The sequence below is a fragment of the Papio anubis genome, chromosome 9, assembly GCF_008728515.1.
Source record: "Papio anubis isolate 15944 chromosome 9, Panubis1.0, whole genome shotgun sequence".
Lineage (NCBI taxonomy): Eukaryota > Metazoa > Chordata > Mammalia > Primates > Cercopithecidae > Papio > Papio anubis.
Window position 1 is genome coordinate 46,135,694 of NC_044984.1, and position 16,987 is coordinate 46,152,680.

The following is a 16,987-nucleotide window of genomic DNA, read 5'->3' on the forward strand; positions in this document are numbered from 1 at the left end:
AAACCGGCAAATTACCTTGCACAGGCCGGGCGCTGTGGCTCACACCTATAATCCCACCACTTTGGGAGGCCGGGGCGGGTGGATCACCTGAGGTTAGGAGTTCAAGACCAGCCTGGCCAACATGGTGAAACCCTATCTATACTAAAAATACAAAAATTATCTGGATATGGTAGCATACGCCTGTAATCCCAGCTACTTGGGAGGCTGAGGCAGGAGAATCGCTTGAACCTGGGGGCACAGAGGTTACAGCGAGCTGGGATTACACCACTGCACTCCAGCCTGGAATATAAGAGCAAAACTCTGTCTCAAAAAAAAAAAAATTACCTTGCACAATTTCTACAAATAAAATTCCTAATGTTTTCCCATTAGTTATCATATGACCTGAAAAATCAGATCAGTAATCAAGGTTACCGTGCATAAATGCAGTGTTCAAAACTAGGGGGTACTCTATCACAGCCCAGAAAATGAATGCCTTCTGCTTTCCACTGCAGCTCACAAAAGCCCAGTTCCATTTCTGTGTTTTAGGATCAAGCCTTTTAGTTACAAAGTTCTCCTTTATGCTCTTGCTCTTTCTTTTGAGAAGATGAAGTATGAGTGTGAGAGTGTGTGTGTGTGTGTGTGCGCATGTGTGTGTGTGGTAGTGGTGTGCAGTGGGGGAAGAGGGAGAATACAGGTCAGCAACAGGTATCATTTTCTTTCTCTGACCTATCTGTCCTCCCCTGGAATATCTCCAGGCTGAATAATCCCAACATCTTTCTCCTTTCCTGACAGACGTGACTCTCATAGTCTTGGGTTCTCGCTTGTCTGGGAGTCAAGAAACTTGGCTCTACCACCAACTAGCAAGTTACTCCACTTCTCTGCCTTCCATTTCTTCAACTATAAATGCAGGGTAAGGCCAGTTCTAGCTCTAAATCTTATGATTTTATCACTTCTGCTCTCTGAATCCTTGCCAAATTCTTGGCATTGCCATAAAGAGTCTGAGTCAGTCCTTCCCACCCATTATACAAACAGGCCCAACCCTCAGTTAATGAACCACTCACACCAGAAGCTTGTCCTGAGCAGTCAGGTGGACAGAGCTAGGTCTTAAGAGACTGGAGTACTGAGGATGGAGAAGGTTCTTGTCCTGGGGTTCCCTACTTTCTGGAGAAAAACGGACTCAGACACTCAGCAAAACAAGTGTAAATAGCATGCCCGAGTGCTGAAGTGATCAAGTATTGAAAGTGCTTGGTTTAATGTAGATCCAGGAGGGAAAGATGAAGCTAGATTATTAGATTTGATTTTAAAGATAATGAATTGGAAACAGCTGTCACTACCAGAAATAACAGGTTAAAGTGTTGCTTGAGGAAAATAATCTTTCCTATGTAATACACTCTGAAGAGAAAGAAAAGGGGGAAGCAAGTAGAGCCTCAAATAAAAATTACCTATGGAAGAAATGTGATCAGAGCTGGGTGCAGTGGCTCACACCTGTAATCCCAGCACTTTGGGAGGCTGAGGCGGGTGGATCACTTGAGGTCAGGAGTTCGAGACCAGCCTGGCCAATGTGGTGAAACCCCATCTCTACTAAAAATACAAAAATTAGCCAGGCATGGTGGCGCACACCTGTAATCCCAGCTACTCAGGAAGCTGAGGCAGGACAATCGCTTGAACCCAGGAGGCAGGGGTTGCAGTGAGCTGAGATCATGCCACTGCACTCCAGCCTGGGCGACACAGCAAGATGCCATCCCATCTCAAAAACAAAACAAACAAACAAAAACAAAACAAAACAAAAAAGAAATGTGATCAGGAATGTGGGCAAGTGGCAAGACTTTGAAATTAGGCTAGGAAGTTTGGTATTGATAGGCTAAGCTATTAATAAAAAGTTTACCTGCAAGCTAACTGTGGGTGAGGGATAGGGCACATGACCAACCGGTTCAACTTCTGGAACACTCCACTCACACCTGTAATCCCAGCACTCAAGGAGTCAGAGGCAGGAGGATTGCTTGAGCCTAGGAGTTTGAAACCAGCCTGGGCAACATTGTGAGATCTCATCTTCACAAAAAGAAAAAAAAAAATCCTTGACCTTGTCCTTTTTCCTCCTGTGTGTCTTTGCCACCCCAGGTCCTCAGGTCAGACATGACTGTATTGTCACTGTCTTCCTTCTTAAACTAAGAGCCTTGAGGGCAGGCAGGTCGTCTCATTCATGTTGAAGTCCCAGCACCAAACACAGTTCCTGGCACTCAGCAGGTGGTCATAAAATATTTGTTAAATGAATTTACCAAAAAGAGAATTTCAAAAGCATATTCAATCAGCACTTCTTATAGGTGTATCATTCTCTCAATCAAGAAGTTTTTCCTTATTTATTTTTTTTATAGAGACAAGGTCTCACTATGTTGCCAAGGCTGGTCTTGAACCCCTAGCCCTGCCGCCTCAGCCTCCCAAAATGTTGGAATGACAGGCATGAGCCACTGCACCCAGCTAGAAGCTTTTCCTTATTCCCAACCTAACTCCATTTCATTTCTTATTTTTCCCCTTAAGTGATGTTTAAATGGTGGGCTTCCACAGGGAATTCTGAGGGGACTGTCCCATCGGATCTTGTTCTTCCTGATGGTCCTGCTTCATCTCTTACCTTTTCTACCTACACATCTGCTCTTAGAGAGAGGACAGAGGGACAGAATGGACCAAGAATCAGAAACCTTCCACAGTGGGTGTCAACTTACTGATTTTTCTTCTATTCATCCTGGAGTTGGAAATAGAACAGTAAGAAGAGTTGAGAAGAGGCCCAGGGAGGCCTCCTAGTGAGGCATAGTGAAAAAAGCTGCGTTTATGTCTAAATCCTATCCCTGCAACTTATATGCTGTTACTTTACTATTAACATCACACAAAAAAGGAGACAATCAGACTTTATGTGCCTCCTGATGGAAGAATACAATAACACCTATTAAGTATTCTTGCCATCAAAACAAAAACCTGAATCTCATCAAGCCTCTAAGTCTATAAGCCATTTATAAAAAATACAGAAGACATAGGAACATATTAGACAGTATCATGGGAATTCAATCAGCAAAATATAGACTGTAGAAAACTGCAGGACAAACAACCTAGTATCATTAACAAATAAGCTACAAGAAGGGAGGGATTAGAATATAGATTAAGAGATATAACCTTAAATCTAAGAAACTTAAAACATGTCAGTGAGTTGCTGATTTAAACAAACCATAACAAAGTGAGACAGGGTCTCACTTTGTCACCTAGGCTGGAGTGCAGTGGCGCAAACAAAGCTCACTGTAGCGTCGACCTCTGAGACTCAGGCAATCCTCTTGCCTCAGCCTCCCAAGTAGCTGAGAATACAGGAGCACACCACCATGCCCGGCTAATTTTTGTATTTTTGTATTTTTTGTAGAGATGGGGTTTTGTCACGTTGTTGTCTAGGCTGGTCACAAACTTCTGAGCTCAGCACTTTGGCCTCCCAAAGTGCTGGGATTATAGGTGTGAGCCACCATGTTCAGCCTATTAATTTTTAAATTCATTTTTTTCTTTTTTCTTGATGTGGGAGCTGCTTTTTTTTTTTTTTTTTTGGAAAGGGGTCTTGCTCTATTGCTTAGGCTGGGGTGCAGTAGCACAATCACAGCTCACTGCAAGAAAAAAGATAAATTCCTTTATTTTTAACTCTACTTTTTTTTTTTTTTTTTTTGAGATGGAGTTTCACTCTTGTCACCCAGGCTGGAGTGCAATGGCAAGATCTCTGTTCACTGCAACCTCTGCCTCCCGGGTTCAAGTGATTCTTCTGCCTCGGCCTGCCGAGTAGCTGGGATTACAGGTGCACACCACCATGCCCAGCTAATTTTTTGTATTTTTAGTAAAGGCAGGGTTTCACCATGTTGGTCAGGCTAGTCTCAAACTCCTGACCTCAGGTGATCCACCCACCTCGGCCTCCCAAAGTGTTGGGATTATAGGGGTGAGCCACTGTGCCCGGCCGGTAAATTCCTTTAGTTCACCGAGGAAGGATAAGCAGCAGATCACCCTGTAGCCCTTAACCCTAGGGGGAGGGTGGCTTGGTGGGGATGTTTGCCAGTTTGTAGAACTTATTGTTCTTCTGCCACTCAGCCCTCTCCTTTCTTCTTCCAAGCTACCCTCCCCTGCCCTCCAGATTACCTGTTGTTGGTAGAAGTTGTTAGCGCTTTGTTCAAATCGTTCATCTTTGGTTTCTACAGCTTTCCCCAATTTCTGCAGCACCTAGGGATATAAGTCAGAAAGGCCCATAAGGTTATGGTCAAGTCTCTCTTACCTGTTGGCCTCATATGACCCTGGCTTCAGTCAAGAATCTCACAACTGAAGGGCTGTGTTTGTTTGTTTATTTATTTACTTATGAGACGGAGTCTCACTCTGTTGCCCAAGCTGGAGTGCAGTGGCACGATCTCAGCTCACTGAAACCTCTGCCTCCCGGGTTCAAGCAATTCTCCTGCCTCAGCCTCCCGAGTAGCTGGGATTACAGGTGTGTACCACCACGCCCAGCTAATTTTTGTATTTTTAGTAGAGATGGGGTTTCACCATGTTGGCCAGGCTGGTCTCCAACTCCTGACCACAAATGATCCACCCGCCTTGGCCTCCCAAAGTGCTGGGATTACAGGCATGAGCCACTGCGCCTGGCCTTGAAGGGCTGTACTCTTACTGGACCAACAGAATTAGGAATGTAACAAACTGCTGAAAAAAGAATCCTGTTTTGTTGTTCTTTTCAAATTAGGGGTAGCTCTAGGGGGTACATAGTAGTGAGCTAGAGGATATATATTAATATAAAGCTCAGAAAAAATAAGGTATATGTGGCCGGGTGTAGTGGCTCACGCCTATAATCCCAGCACTTCGGGAGGCCAAGGCAGGTGGATCATCTTAAGTTGGGAATTGGAGGCCAGCCTGACCAACATGGATAAACCCCGTCTCTACTAAAAATACAAAATTAGCTGGGCATGGTGGTGCATGCCTGTAATCCCAGCTACTTGGGAGGCTGAGGCAGGAGAATCGCTTGAACCTGGGAGGTGGAGGTTGCAGTGAGGCAAGATTGCGCCATTGTACTCCAGCCTGGACAACAAGAGCAAAACTCTGTCTCAAAAAAAAAAAAAAAAAAAAAAAAAAAAGAAAGAAATAAGGTATATCTTTCTGAATGTCACTGTTATTATTATTATTATTTTATTTGAGACAGGGTCTTGCTCTGTTGCCCTGGCTGTAGTACAGCAATGCAATCACAACTTACTACACCCTCAACCTCTCTGGGCTCAAGCAATCCTCCCACCTTGGCCTCCCCAGTAGCTGGGACCACATGCTAACACCACCACACCTCGCTAATTTTTAAAATTTTTCTGTAGAGACAGGGTCTCACTATGTTGCTCGGGCTGGCTGAACTCCTAGGCTCAAGTGATCCTGCTGCCTCAGCCTCCCAGCATGCTGCAATTATAGGCATGAGCCACCAGGCTGGCTGGCATTGTTATTAATATTTAAAGTGGGTTTTTGAGAAGGAAGGAGGAGAGCATTATATTAAAACAAGTATTGATGAGAAAAATGTAAAATGTGCATGGCTTTTAAGTAAAATGTTAGCTTTGAAGACATTTTTTACTTGAGAGACTGTTTTCAACTATATCCATAGGTTCCTCTAGATAGATGAGGTTAGAGAGGTTAGGCAGGGACATTTCTCTCAAGGGGGCTTTTGTGGAAAACTTTGAGAGGCCCCGATATAATGCATTTGGAAACTCAGCTACACCTGAATGCTATCCATGTATATCGCCTCTCAACTAGAAAACCTGAGAGCTAAACCATCATACTGATCTCAGTGCGAATGCAAAAGACATGTGGATGAATAAGACCCAGTCTCTATTCTAATAGGACACTCACTTATAAACAGGCAGTTACATGTAGTAAGAAAGCCCTGACTCTTCTGCCTATAACCCCCATCTTGGAAGGAGATACCATCATCCTGCCAAGCCCAAGTTAGAATCTCAAGAGTTGCCTTCAACTACTTTTTCATCCTTTTCATTGAATCCCTCGCCATGTCCATCTCTAGAAACCATCCTATTCCCCTGGTCTTACTGCCACAGCCTTAGTCTAGGCCCTCACCATTTATTACCTGGCCTGCTGCAATAGGTCTACCACACTGCTGCTCCTTAAAATCTTCTAATGGTTCCCCATTCATCTGTTCAACAAATTTTTATTAAATGCCTAATATGGGCTGGGCACGGTGGCTCACGTGCCCAGCCTTGGGAGGCCAAGGCAGGCGGATCACTTGAGGTCAGGAATTCGAGACCAACCTGGCTAACAGCGTAAAACCTTGTCTCTACTAAAAATACAAAACAAACAAACAAACAAACAAAAATTAGCTGGGAGTGGTGGCAGACACATGCAATTCCAGCTACTCGGGAGGCTGGGGCAGGAGAATCACTTGAGCCTAGGAGGCGGAGGTTACAGTGAGCCAAGATTGTGCCACTGCATTCCAGCCTGGGTGACAGAGGGAAACCGTCTCAAAAAAAAAGAAAAAAAAAACAAGTCCAATATGTATCTTGAAGTAATAGTTCAAATTCTAGCATGCACGCAGGTCCCAAGGATCGGACCCTGCATTAAGTCTTACCTCTCACACTCCTCCTTTCTGCAGGTCTCCTTCCCTAACACTTTTTTAGTTTCCTGAAGACTGTTGCTTGTCATAGATGCTTGTCCCTCTTTCTAGAATGCCTTTCCCCACCTTGTCTGCCATGCAAGTATCTTACAAAACCCAGTTCGTACTCCGTATCTTTTGTGATACTTAACCACATCCACTTCATCCCATTGATCGATTATTCACTCCCTCTCAATCACTTGCAACTTCTGTATCTTGTATACAGTTCAATTATTGTTTTATTACTATTATTATTACTATTATTTTGAGACAGAGTTTCACTCTTGTTGCCCAGGCTGGAGTGCAATGGCACGATCTTGGCTCATCACAACCTCCGCCCCCTAGCTTCAAGCAATTCTTCTGCCTCAGCCTCCCGAGTAGCTGGGATTACAGGCACGCACCACCACGCCTGGCTAATTTTGTATTTTTAGTACAGATAGGGTTTCTCCATGTTGGTCAGACTGGTCTCAAACTCCCGACCTCAGGTGATCCGCCTCCTTGGCCTCCCAAAGTGCTGGTATCACAGGTGTAAGCCACCCTGCCCAGCCTGTTTTATTATTTCTATTTGTTTATTCTCCTAAACTATAGGCTCCTTAGGTTTAGGTACTTGCTTTGCTCATTTAGATTTCTCAGTATCCAGGAATCAGATATGTGATAATTGTAATAGGAAGGAGAGTAAGACTGATATGGGACGGGATGAATGAATGGAGCCTTGGAGTAGGATTTTGCTAGATTGAAATAGAGTATAGGGGCTGGGCACAGCTGCTTACACCTGTAATTCCAATACTTTGGGAGGCCAAGGCGGGTGGATCACCTGAGGTCAGGAGTTTGACCAATATGGTGAAACCCCATCTATACTAAATACAAAAAAGATTAGCTGGGCATGGTGGCGCATGCCTGCAATCCCAGCTACTTGGGAGGCTGAAGGCAGGAGAATTGGTTAAACCTGGGAAGCAGAGGTTGCAGTGAGCCGAGATTGCGCCATTGCACTCTAGCCTGGGCAACAGAGTGAAACTCTGTCTCAAAAATAAAATAAAATAAAATAAAATAAAAAGAAATAGAGTATAAAGGGTGGGAGTAGAAAGAGGATTCCAGTTAGAGACAACAGCATCAGCAAAATCATAGGAGCACACAGCTTCATGAGCTGGTTCAGCATGGCTGTTATGGGGAGTGGTGGGGAATGAAGCTAGAAAGGGAGACAGGAGTTTCATTATGAAGGGCTTTGAATATCATGGAAGACTGCCCAGATCTGGGGAGTGTGGCACGTTCTGTGGAGAGACTCTGATTCATATCTCCACTCCTTTTCTTTTTTTTTTTGAGACAAGTCTTGCTCTGTCACCCAGCCTGGAGTGCAGTGATGCTATCTCAGCTCACTGCAACCTCTGCCTCACCGGTTCAAGCGATTCTCCTGCCTCAGCCTCCCAAGTAGCTGGGATTACAGGCGCCCACCACCACGCCTGGCGAATTTTTGTATTTTTAGTAGAGACGGGGTTTCGCCATGTTGGCCAGGCTGGTCTTGAATTCCTGACCTCAGGTGATCTGCACATTTCAGCCTCCCAAAGTGCTGGAATTACAGGCGTGAGCTGTCGGCCTGCCAGTATCTCCATTCTTAATCTAGGGGGTGTGTCTCATTCCTGGAGCTCTTGCTGTAGTGGATAAGATCAAGCACTCTGGAGTTAGACAGATATGGGCTCCTATCTTGGCCTTTCTACTTACTGACTGTAAGTCTTCAGGTAAGTCATTAAACCTTTTGAGCCTCAGTTTACAGAACTCCCTTTCCCCATTAGATAATATTTATCTCCTGGAGTTGTTAGGAAGATTAAATATTTTGCATGTAAATTGCCTTCTCAGAGCTGCCCTATAAAGAGCACTCAAGAGGTACTCACTGTCATTCTGTTTAGTTTTGCTCCCTTGCCTGTAAATGCTTGTATTTTTGGTTTGGCCGTATCTGTTTGGTTTGGCCATATCTGTTTGTGTCTTGCCACCCAGCCCTGGATGTGCAGAGTCTGCCATCCTCCCTGGCTCCACCCTTCCCCGCTAACAAAACACTGTCCTCTACCAGAAAGTTGCAAAACCACCTTGTTTAGTGGTAAGTGCAGCTCTTAACTTCCTTTCTGCTACCCCTCCCTTCCTTTGCCCCTAATTTAGTTCTTCTTAGGTAGAGAGGATAGAAAAAACAGAAAAGAGAAAACTCAGTCTAGAGTCAGTGTAGGAGATGACTGGGGCAGACCAATCTCCCCAGTCCCCAAAAGGCTCAAGGCCAAAAGACTTGGAGGGTGTGGGGTCAGGGGTGGAGGGTACTGAGAGAAACTTCCTCACCTTCAAACTCTGAACGTGAAAAGGTGTTACCACCCTGAAACATACCCCCGTGCTCTGGGGCCAAAGTAATTTGTTGCCATAAGCAACAGGTACATGTTAGGGCACTTACACTATGTCATGGGTGTTCTTTCCAACGAAAGACCTTGAGGGAACAGGGTGTACAGATGCTAAACAGATGTTTGTTGAAACAATGAATAAATTCTACTTTTGGATCACTTCCTAATGAAAACCCATATAATGCTAATCCCTAAAATCCTGCTTTGAGAATTCTGTCCCAATTTACCTGGCCTGGCAGCTAAATTAGAGTATAGATATTTAAGGAGAAAGAGCAAGAGCAAGGCAAGAAAGTAAATGTGGCAAAATGTTAACACTTGGTGAATCTGCATGAAAAATATTCCAATGTTCATTGATTATTTATAACTTTTCTGTAGATCAGGGTTGGGGTGGAAATAGAGCTTTAAAAAAAATTACTACATATATCTTTGGTGGCTACAGTTCCTTACCATTGCCTCTCCGATAATCATTTATTATATTTTAGTTAATTCCCTTGATTGGGGTAATTTGCATAGGGCCTGGATATTTGATATTATAAAATTTTGCTAATATTTTCTCTTAGGTGCAGTAATTTTTTGTGGTTATGTAGGAAATTTTCCTTCTTTTTTTCTTTTTCTTTCTTTCTTTCTTTTCTTTCTCTCTCTCTCTCTCTGTCTCTCTCTCTCTTTCTTTCGAGTCTAGCTCTATCACCCAGGCTGGAGTACAGTGGCATAATCTCAGCTTACTACAACCTTCACCTCCCAGGTTCAAGCGATTCTCCTGCCTTAGCCTCCAAGCAGCCAGGACCACACGCATGCGCCACCGCACTCAGCTAATTTTTGTATTTTTTGGTAGAGATGGGATTGTGCCACATTGGCCAGGCTGGTCTCGAACTCCTGACCTCAGGTGATCTACCCACTTCAGCCTCACAAAAGTGCTGGGATTACAGGCATGAGCCATGACGCCTGGTCGGAAATCTTTATTTTTAGGATATATGATAAAGTAAGCTTTCCTTAAAAGGTCCTAATATACTTTTTCCAGGCTTTTCTCTGACCACTCCCTGTGCTCCAGCTGAGCTGTATTTCTCACTCCAGGCTCCACGCCTTGCTTATGCTGGCATTTCTCAGCTAGAATACTCTCTGACCACTTGTCTGAAAAACTACTCATCGTCCATAATGCCTATTTCAAATTCAGCCTCCACTATAAAACCTCTCGATTCTCCCCAATCCTTTTGTACTCTGAATTCCCATAGACCTGCATCTCTCGGGTCAGTTATTTTATTATTATTATTATTTTTTTAAACTAGATTGTAAGCTTTTGGCAAAGCAAGAGTGTCTCTTACCCCTAAATTCCCTGCTGGGTCCAGCCCAGTACCCTGAACAAAGGAGTTTTTCTGTAAATATTTGTTGAATTTAACCCTTTGGGATTTAAGCTGAGTAGATGTCAACAGAAGAGAAGACCAACAAAGGAGAGGTAAACAATGTCCCTTCTCAGGGGGATCTGAGAGGTTTGCCACAGAGAAATCACAAACAGATGGTGAAAGCAGTACTATAGTTGGAAACGAGAAGATGTATCATACTAAACACACACACACACAAAATAAAGTCAGCTTAAATTCAGTCTCATGTTGAGTTTGGGCGGGAAATGGAAAACAGACCAAGAATGTTTCATCCCTATTGTATTTAATGGTCACCAGACCTCCACTCCCAGCTTTTCAGAGGATGCCTGAACAAAAAGTTTCTCTACTCCTGAGCTTTGCTCCTCAGAGAGGATCAGGAAGTGGGGGAGGCACAGATGTGAGAGTGGCTTATCAGGAACGTTGTAAAGCAGCAGCCTCAGTGAGGTTAGGATTCAGAGGCAGGACACCTGGGTTTCAGTAACATTTCTGCTACCTACCAATCTCTTTTGAGCCTTGTTTCCTTATTTCTAAAACACAAATGTTAGTAACCTGCTTTTAAAGAGTTGAATAGATGAAGGGAGATGACATCGGTAGAATGTTGGCTCTGTAAAGGGAGAGATAATCACTTTATTTTATTTTATTTTATTTTTTTGAGACAGAGTTTCGCTCTTGTTGCCCAAGTTGGAGTACAATGGTGCGATCTCAGCTCACCACAACCTCCGCCTCCTGGGTTCAAGCGATTCTCCTGTCTCAGCCTCCTGAGTAGCTGGGATTACAGACATGCACCACCACGCCTGGCTAATTTTATATTTTTAGGAAAGACGGAGTTTCTCCATGTTGGTCAGGTTGGTCTCGAACTCCCGACCTCAGGAGATCCACCCGCCTGGGCCTCCCAAAGTGCTGGGATTACAGGTGTGAGCCACTGCACCCCGCCGATAATCACTTTCTTATATCCCTGTTTCTGGTCCATAATAGGCGCTTGATATTTGACACATATCGCTATTTGACACATTAGCTATTACTTATTATTCAGAAGATTACATCCAACTGCTTGCAGAAAAAGCAATAAGTGTTGAAAGGAATCCTTTCATTTTAGTGCAAATTTCTCCCTCTTTATCTTGCTCTCAATAACTTCCCAAGACTCAAGGACTGGCTTCAGGCTGACTGAGCTGAGCTCCTTTCCGGCATTCCAGGCCATTCCCACCTTATCCAAGTTCAACCTCTGCCTACCCTTGTGTCTAGTCTAGATTCAGAATATCTTGTTTTCTACATCAACTGGGAATTCCCCATGGCAGATTTGAGTTTGCTCCTCTTTCTCTACTTCCTCAGGGTTCAGGCCAGAAGAACCTGAGAGGCTGGTTCTCTCTTTGGGAAGTATTTGACTCTGAGTTAAATGTGACTCCTTTTCAATTTAGTGTTCTTACCATATTGAGTTTCATCAAGAGCATCAACCCTCTCATTTTACAGGTGCAAGATCTGAAGCCCAGAGCAGTACACTATTTAGCCAAGGTTTGGAGTCTATGCTTACAAAGGAGTGAAGGCCCAAAGCAAGGTCCTGGTGTTGACAAGAGGCCAGATGAAGACAAAAGATGCAAGACTGAAATACAATCAACTGTATGTCTTTTATTTTTATTTATTTATTTATTTATATTTTTTGAGACAGAGTCTCCCTCTGTTTGAGTGTGGTGGTGTGATCACTGCTGACTGCAGTCTTGATCTCCTAGGCTCAAGCAGTCCTCCCACCTTGGCCTCCCAAAGTGCTGGAATTACAGGAGTGAGTCACTGTGCCTGGCTGGTATGTCTTTTTAAAATTACTACTATTCATGAGTGTTTTGTCTTTTAGGCTTTTGTTTTGTTTTTTTTCAACCACAGTGTGGCCTTCTCCCCTCCAGTACCTCCTGCTCGCCCACACTGTTTCCAGCTAGACCTTCCCATAGGCCCTGCTCTCAGGTCTACCAGATTTGTAAGCCTTCAGAGAGGCTGAAACTAGGATCAAGGTGAAGTTAGGGTAAGTGAAGTAACAAAGTCTGGCAACACAAACTCTTTCCCTTTTCTTCCTCTCTTTCACATGACCTCAAATGATAGAAAAAAACCCTCCCTTCCATTGTGGTCTCTTAAAGTCAGGAGCTACATCTATATTCCATCAGTTTTCTGCTGATAAATCAACTCTGGAGAGCTGGATGCCTTTAAGCCTTCCCAGGGCTCAAACCAGTGCTCCACCTTTAGAAGATAATAGGGATATTTCAGTTGTTAAGCAGAGCTGTTCATCCAAATGCTTCTAAGTCCATCAGCTCTTAGAAAACCAAAACTTCTCCGTTGTAGAAGGTGGGTAGGCTTAATAAAGAGAGAGAGAAAAAAAGGCAAACCGAAACTCTATCTCAGGTCCTTCTTGTCTCTCTTCCCCCGCTCTTTCTTCTGGCTGACATGTCTTCCCAAACCGCCTTGTCTACTAGAGGGTTGGTAGGTGGAGAGCAGAGGTTCAGGTTAGAAGCAAAGAAAATATTCTGGACAGGTAGAAACAAAAATGCCATCAAAATGTGTAGAGAATGTCCCCATGATCTAGATTGCCAAGCAAGTAATAGATGGGCTATCTAAATGCCAGTTCTGGGGCAGGGCTACCTGGCACTAACCAAGGACACACTCTGAACACAGATGTGGTTCATCACCCTGGGAAGTGTACTCCCCAACGCCAAAGGAAGGGTACAAGAAGCAGATTTGGGCTTCTGCTTACATCAGCCGAAACACCACCCAGAGGCCAGGCAGGGAGAGGTAGGGGGAGAACTATGCAAGATTATTCCAGCCTTCGGTGGGGGGTGCACGCTGGCATCCCGCTGCATCGCTGTCTTTGGGCAAATTGCCCTCTGAGGAAAATTACCCTTCAATTTCATCATCTGTCAAATACCAATCTTGGATTGCTAGCACAAAACTTGATACAAAGGTGGCCACCGCCGTCACTTCCTTTCTTTCACCTTTTCTGGGTCAGCCTGAGGGTTGTCGAAGGTTCTGCCAGAGACTGTTGTCTCCCCAGCTTCCCTCATCCTTGCCCAAGATCGGGTGGCGGTCTCCGACCTCTCTCCAATCTGCCAGTTTTCATGGAAGCCCACTCCTCGCTCCCGTTTCCCTGGGAGAGCGGGAGACCCTTCTCGTCAGCCCAGGCCCTTCGGGGCCCCTGAGCGCTCTGCCCACCCCTCCTGCCCGCCCGGGCTCGGCCTCGGCTCCTGTGGGCCAGACAGACGGCGAGGCCGGGCCACCTACCTTCTCCTGGGCCCTGCTGAACTTCTTCTGCACCTGCTTGGCGAAGAGGCCGGCCGCGCCGCCCGCCTTGCCCTCTGCCATCGTGCCGGCTCCCCGGGGGCCGCCGCCCTGGCCCAGCGCCCTGTGGTTTTCTGAGGCCCCCGAGGAGGAAGTGCGGGCTCCCAGCATGCCTCGCATCCGGCCCTGAGCCACTTTAGGCCGCCCCTGGCCAGCCCTGCGGCCCGCCCCGCGGCCCACCACGGTCAGGCCGGCCCCGAGGGGCGGGGCGGGGCCTGCCCTCAGGCAGCGCTCGCTCGAGGCCAGCTTCCGATCTCCAGCCCCTGCCAAAAACCTCGTCCTCACTGAACCAGATCCTCAGCAGTGGGCCCAGACTCGTTCGCTCCGGAAAGCCAGTTCCCATCACGCTGAATACTGGAAAGTAACTGCAACCTCAGGGTAGAAAATGGTGTGGGTTCCACTCAGCGAGAGGACCTACCCTATCGAAAACACGTTTAGGTTCTGTGAGTATGCATGCGAGGCCGCCATGTAAAGTGCGTTTCTTGTTCCAGGTGGCGGTGTAGGCGCTAAACCTCGAACTGGTAGGGATAGAGTGCAGAAAGCGGGCAGGACACCCGATCCTGGCTTGAAAGAGAGAAACAGGCCGGACGGATGCAGTGGTTCACGCATGTAATCCCAGCACTTTGGGAGGCCGAGGCGGGTGGATCACCTGAGGTCAGGAGACCAGCCTGACCAATACGGTGAAACCCCGTCTCTACGAAAAATACAAAAGTTAACTGGGCGTGGTGGCGCACGCCTGTAGTCCCAGCTACTCGAGAGGCTGATACAGAATTGTTTGAACCCGGGAGTCGGAGGTTGCAGTGAGCCGAAATCGCACCACTGCACTCCAGCCTGGGCGACAGAGCGACACTCCGTCTGAAAAAAAAAAGAAAGGGAGGAACAACTAAGCTGGAGATAGAAACAGGGTAGGGGGCTAGTTCTTAGGCAAGGGAATGATCGCATTGAAAAAAGGCTGAGGAGGATAGTATGGACGCCCGTGCCGGGGATGAAGAGCAAGTTTTTCTAGTTGGTGTACAGTGTACTGGATGGATGCAGAATGTGAGAATGTGAACACAGACAGATTGTGCAAATTGGGGTGGGGCTGTTGAGATGACAACTATTGTTTCTCTAGGGAGAAGTTCTCCAAAAAATTCCTCCCTGACCTGTTTGAGGGGATAGCTGGAGATTAGGACACTAGGCGTGGAGGAACCACGCACTCAGATTTTACAGTGCAGGTAAAATTTCTTCAAGGAAGGGAAGAAGGTCAAAATAACACTTCCTAAAGAGTGGGGGGGAAGCTGGGGGCCTGACACAAAATTAAAGGCCCTTGTATGCTATTGTGTTCCTCTTCTTTCTCCAAAAGAGTCATTACTGCACTCCAGATCAACTGTGTAGCAGGCATTGCTGGGTGTTCTGAAACCAAGGATGAATAAAATGCAATCCCTGACCTTAAGATGCTTAATCATGTCTGGCCAGGCACCATGTCTCACACCTGTAATCCCAACACTTTAGGAGGCCAGGGCAGGCAGATTGCTTGAGTCCAGGAGTTTGAGACTAGCCTGGGCAACATAGCAAGACCTTGTCTCTGCTAAAAATACAAAAATTAATTGGACGTGGTGGCACACACCTGTAGTCCCAGCTACCAGGGAGGCCGAGGTGGTAGGATCACCTGAACCAAGGGAGGTAGAGGCTGCGGTGAACCCTGATGGTGCCACTGCATTCCAGCCTGGGCAAAGTGTGAGACCCTTTCTCAGTAAATAAAAAATAAATATTAATAAATACAAATAAATACATAAATAAAGATGCTTAAAGTCTGGAGGTGGAGATAGGTGGGTAATCAGGTGATTATAATGTAATGTGCTTAATTCATTTGTAGAGATGGATACAAAATTTTCTGGCAATAGGTGACTAGGGTTTGTTTGTTTGGAGACAGGGTCTTGCTTTGCTACCCAGGCTGGAGTGCAGCAGTGCCATCAGGGCTCACTGCAGCCTCTACCTCCCAGGCCCAAGTGATCCTCTCACCTCAGCCTTCCGAGTAGCTGGGACTAAGGTGAGTGCATGCCACCACTCCTGGCTACCCAGGCTGATCTGGAACTCTTGAGCTCAAGCAATCCACCCGCCTCAGCCTCCCAAAGTGCTGGGATTACAGGTATGAACCACCGTGCCCTGCCAGGCAATTAGGGTTTATTCTGGATATTAGCCTTGGTGATGCCCTGGAAGAGGCAGGGTGACAAAAATGGAAGGTCTTGATGTTGGATGGGGAGAAGTGGGGAGAAGCATGGAGAATAGCAGTACTGCGAGAACACTGAGGGGAGATGGCAATGCTAACAGTTGTGTCACTGGCAGAAGGAGGCCAATACCTGTGTCCCTGCCAGGACTATATGGCATCCTCAGCAATGCAACCCAGCCACTGTCTCCTAAGAAACTCTGTTTAGTGCCAATATCTTGCAAACTGAAATTGATGGTCTCCAAATTATGTAGTATTAGAGAAGAAACAACCTTTAGAAGTTAATTAGATAGGGAAATTGAGTCACAGAAAGGGCTGATGACTTGCCCACAGTCACCCAGCTCCTCAGTGATGGAACTGTGATGGCAACAGACTCAGCCTCTCATAGCACACGGAGTGTTCTAGAGGCCTCTGCTGAGCCTGCCAATTCCAGAGTCTGTCTCAGCCAGTTTCTCCTTCTGTAATGTTTAATATCCTAGTCCCTTTTGTCTGGTCTTCAGTGATTGACATGAAAAACTGCTTCTCATCCTTTTTAGCCTTCCCCTTTCAGTTCCCCCTTTGCTTTCTCATAGGCCACTCTAACAGACTGAGCCCTGGCCAGGATACAGCAGAATTATCAGTTTCCCAGTTCTCTGTGGTTTATAGAACCCTGGATCCGGTTGCCTATTTTAGTCCCAGCCTTGAAGTGCTGATTCACACTTAGCTTGAGGCCCTATGTTGTTGTCGCCTCTTCCTTTCTGTTCTGCCTCTTCCCCTCAACCCTTTCCTTTCTTTGTTTAGTATTTTCTCTTCTGTCCTTTTTTCTATTCTTAGCTCTCCAGTCTCCTTTTTTTTTTTTTTTTTGAGACAGAATCTCACTCTGTTGCCCAGGCTGGAATGCAGTGGCGCAATCTTGGCTCACTGCAGCCTCCACCTTCCAGGCCCAAGCAATTTTCTCCAGTCTCCTTTCTAATTTGTCACTTTCTTAGTCTGCTGGTATCTGCCCTGCCTCCTAATCTTACACTTTTATCTCTGGTGTATCCTAGTAGTTGCCATCACCCAGAAACTTGGAGTGGGCACTCGTTTTAGGCACTAAAGGGGGAAACAAAAGAAGGATGAACCCACG

The 16,987-nt window shown here is 45.9% G+C and overlaps 1 protein-coding gene across 5 annotated transcripts in view; it reads right to left on the reverse strand.

Moving 5' to 3' along the window:
* Nucleotides 1-13,791, reverse strand: part of BIN2 (bridging integrator 2) — a 39,843-nt gene extending 26,052 nt beyond the window's left edge. For 4 of the 5 annotated variants that reach the window (XR_002515647.2, XM_003906388.5, XM_021922365.2 and 1 more), the window contains exons 1-2: nt 13,620-13,791; nt 4,132-4,212 (exon numbers count right to left, since the gene is read on the reverse strand). Coding sequence is in view for 3 of the 5 variants with exons in the window: in XM_003906388.5 (XP_003906437.3) it covers nt 4,132-4,212; nt 13,620-13,787 (249 nt within the window). In the remaining 2 variants the exon portion in view is untranslated. The remainder of the gene's footprint in view (nt 1-4,131; nt 4,213-13,619) is intronic. The other variant, XM_009180757.4, reaches the window with a different exon arrangement.
* Between the last annotated feature and the right edge of the window lie 3,196 nt (nt 13,792-16,987).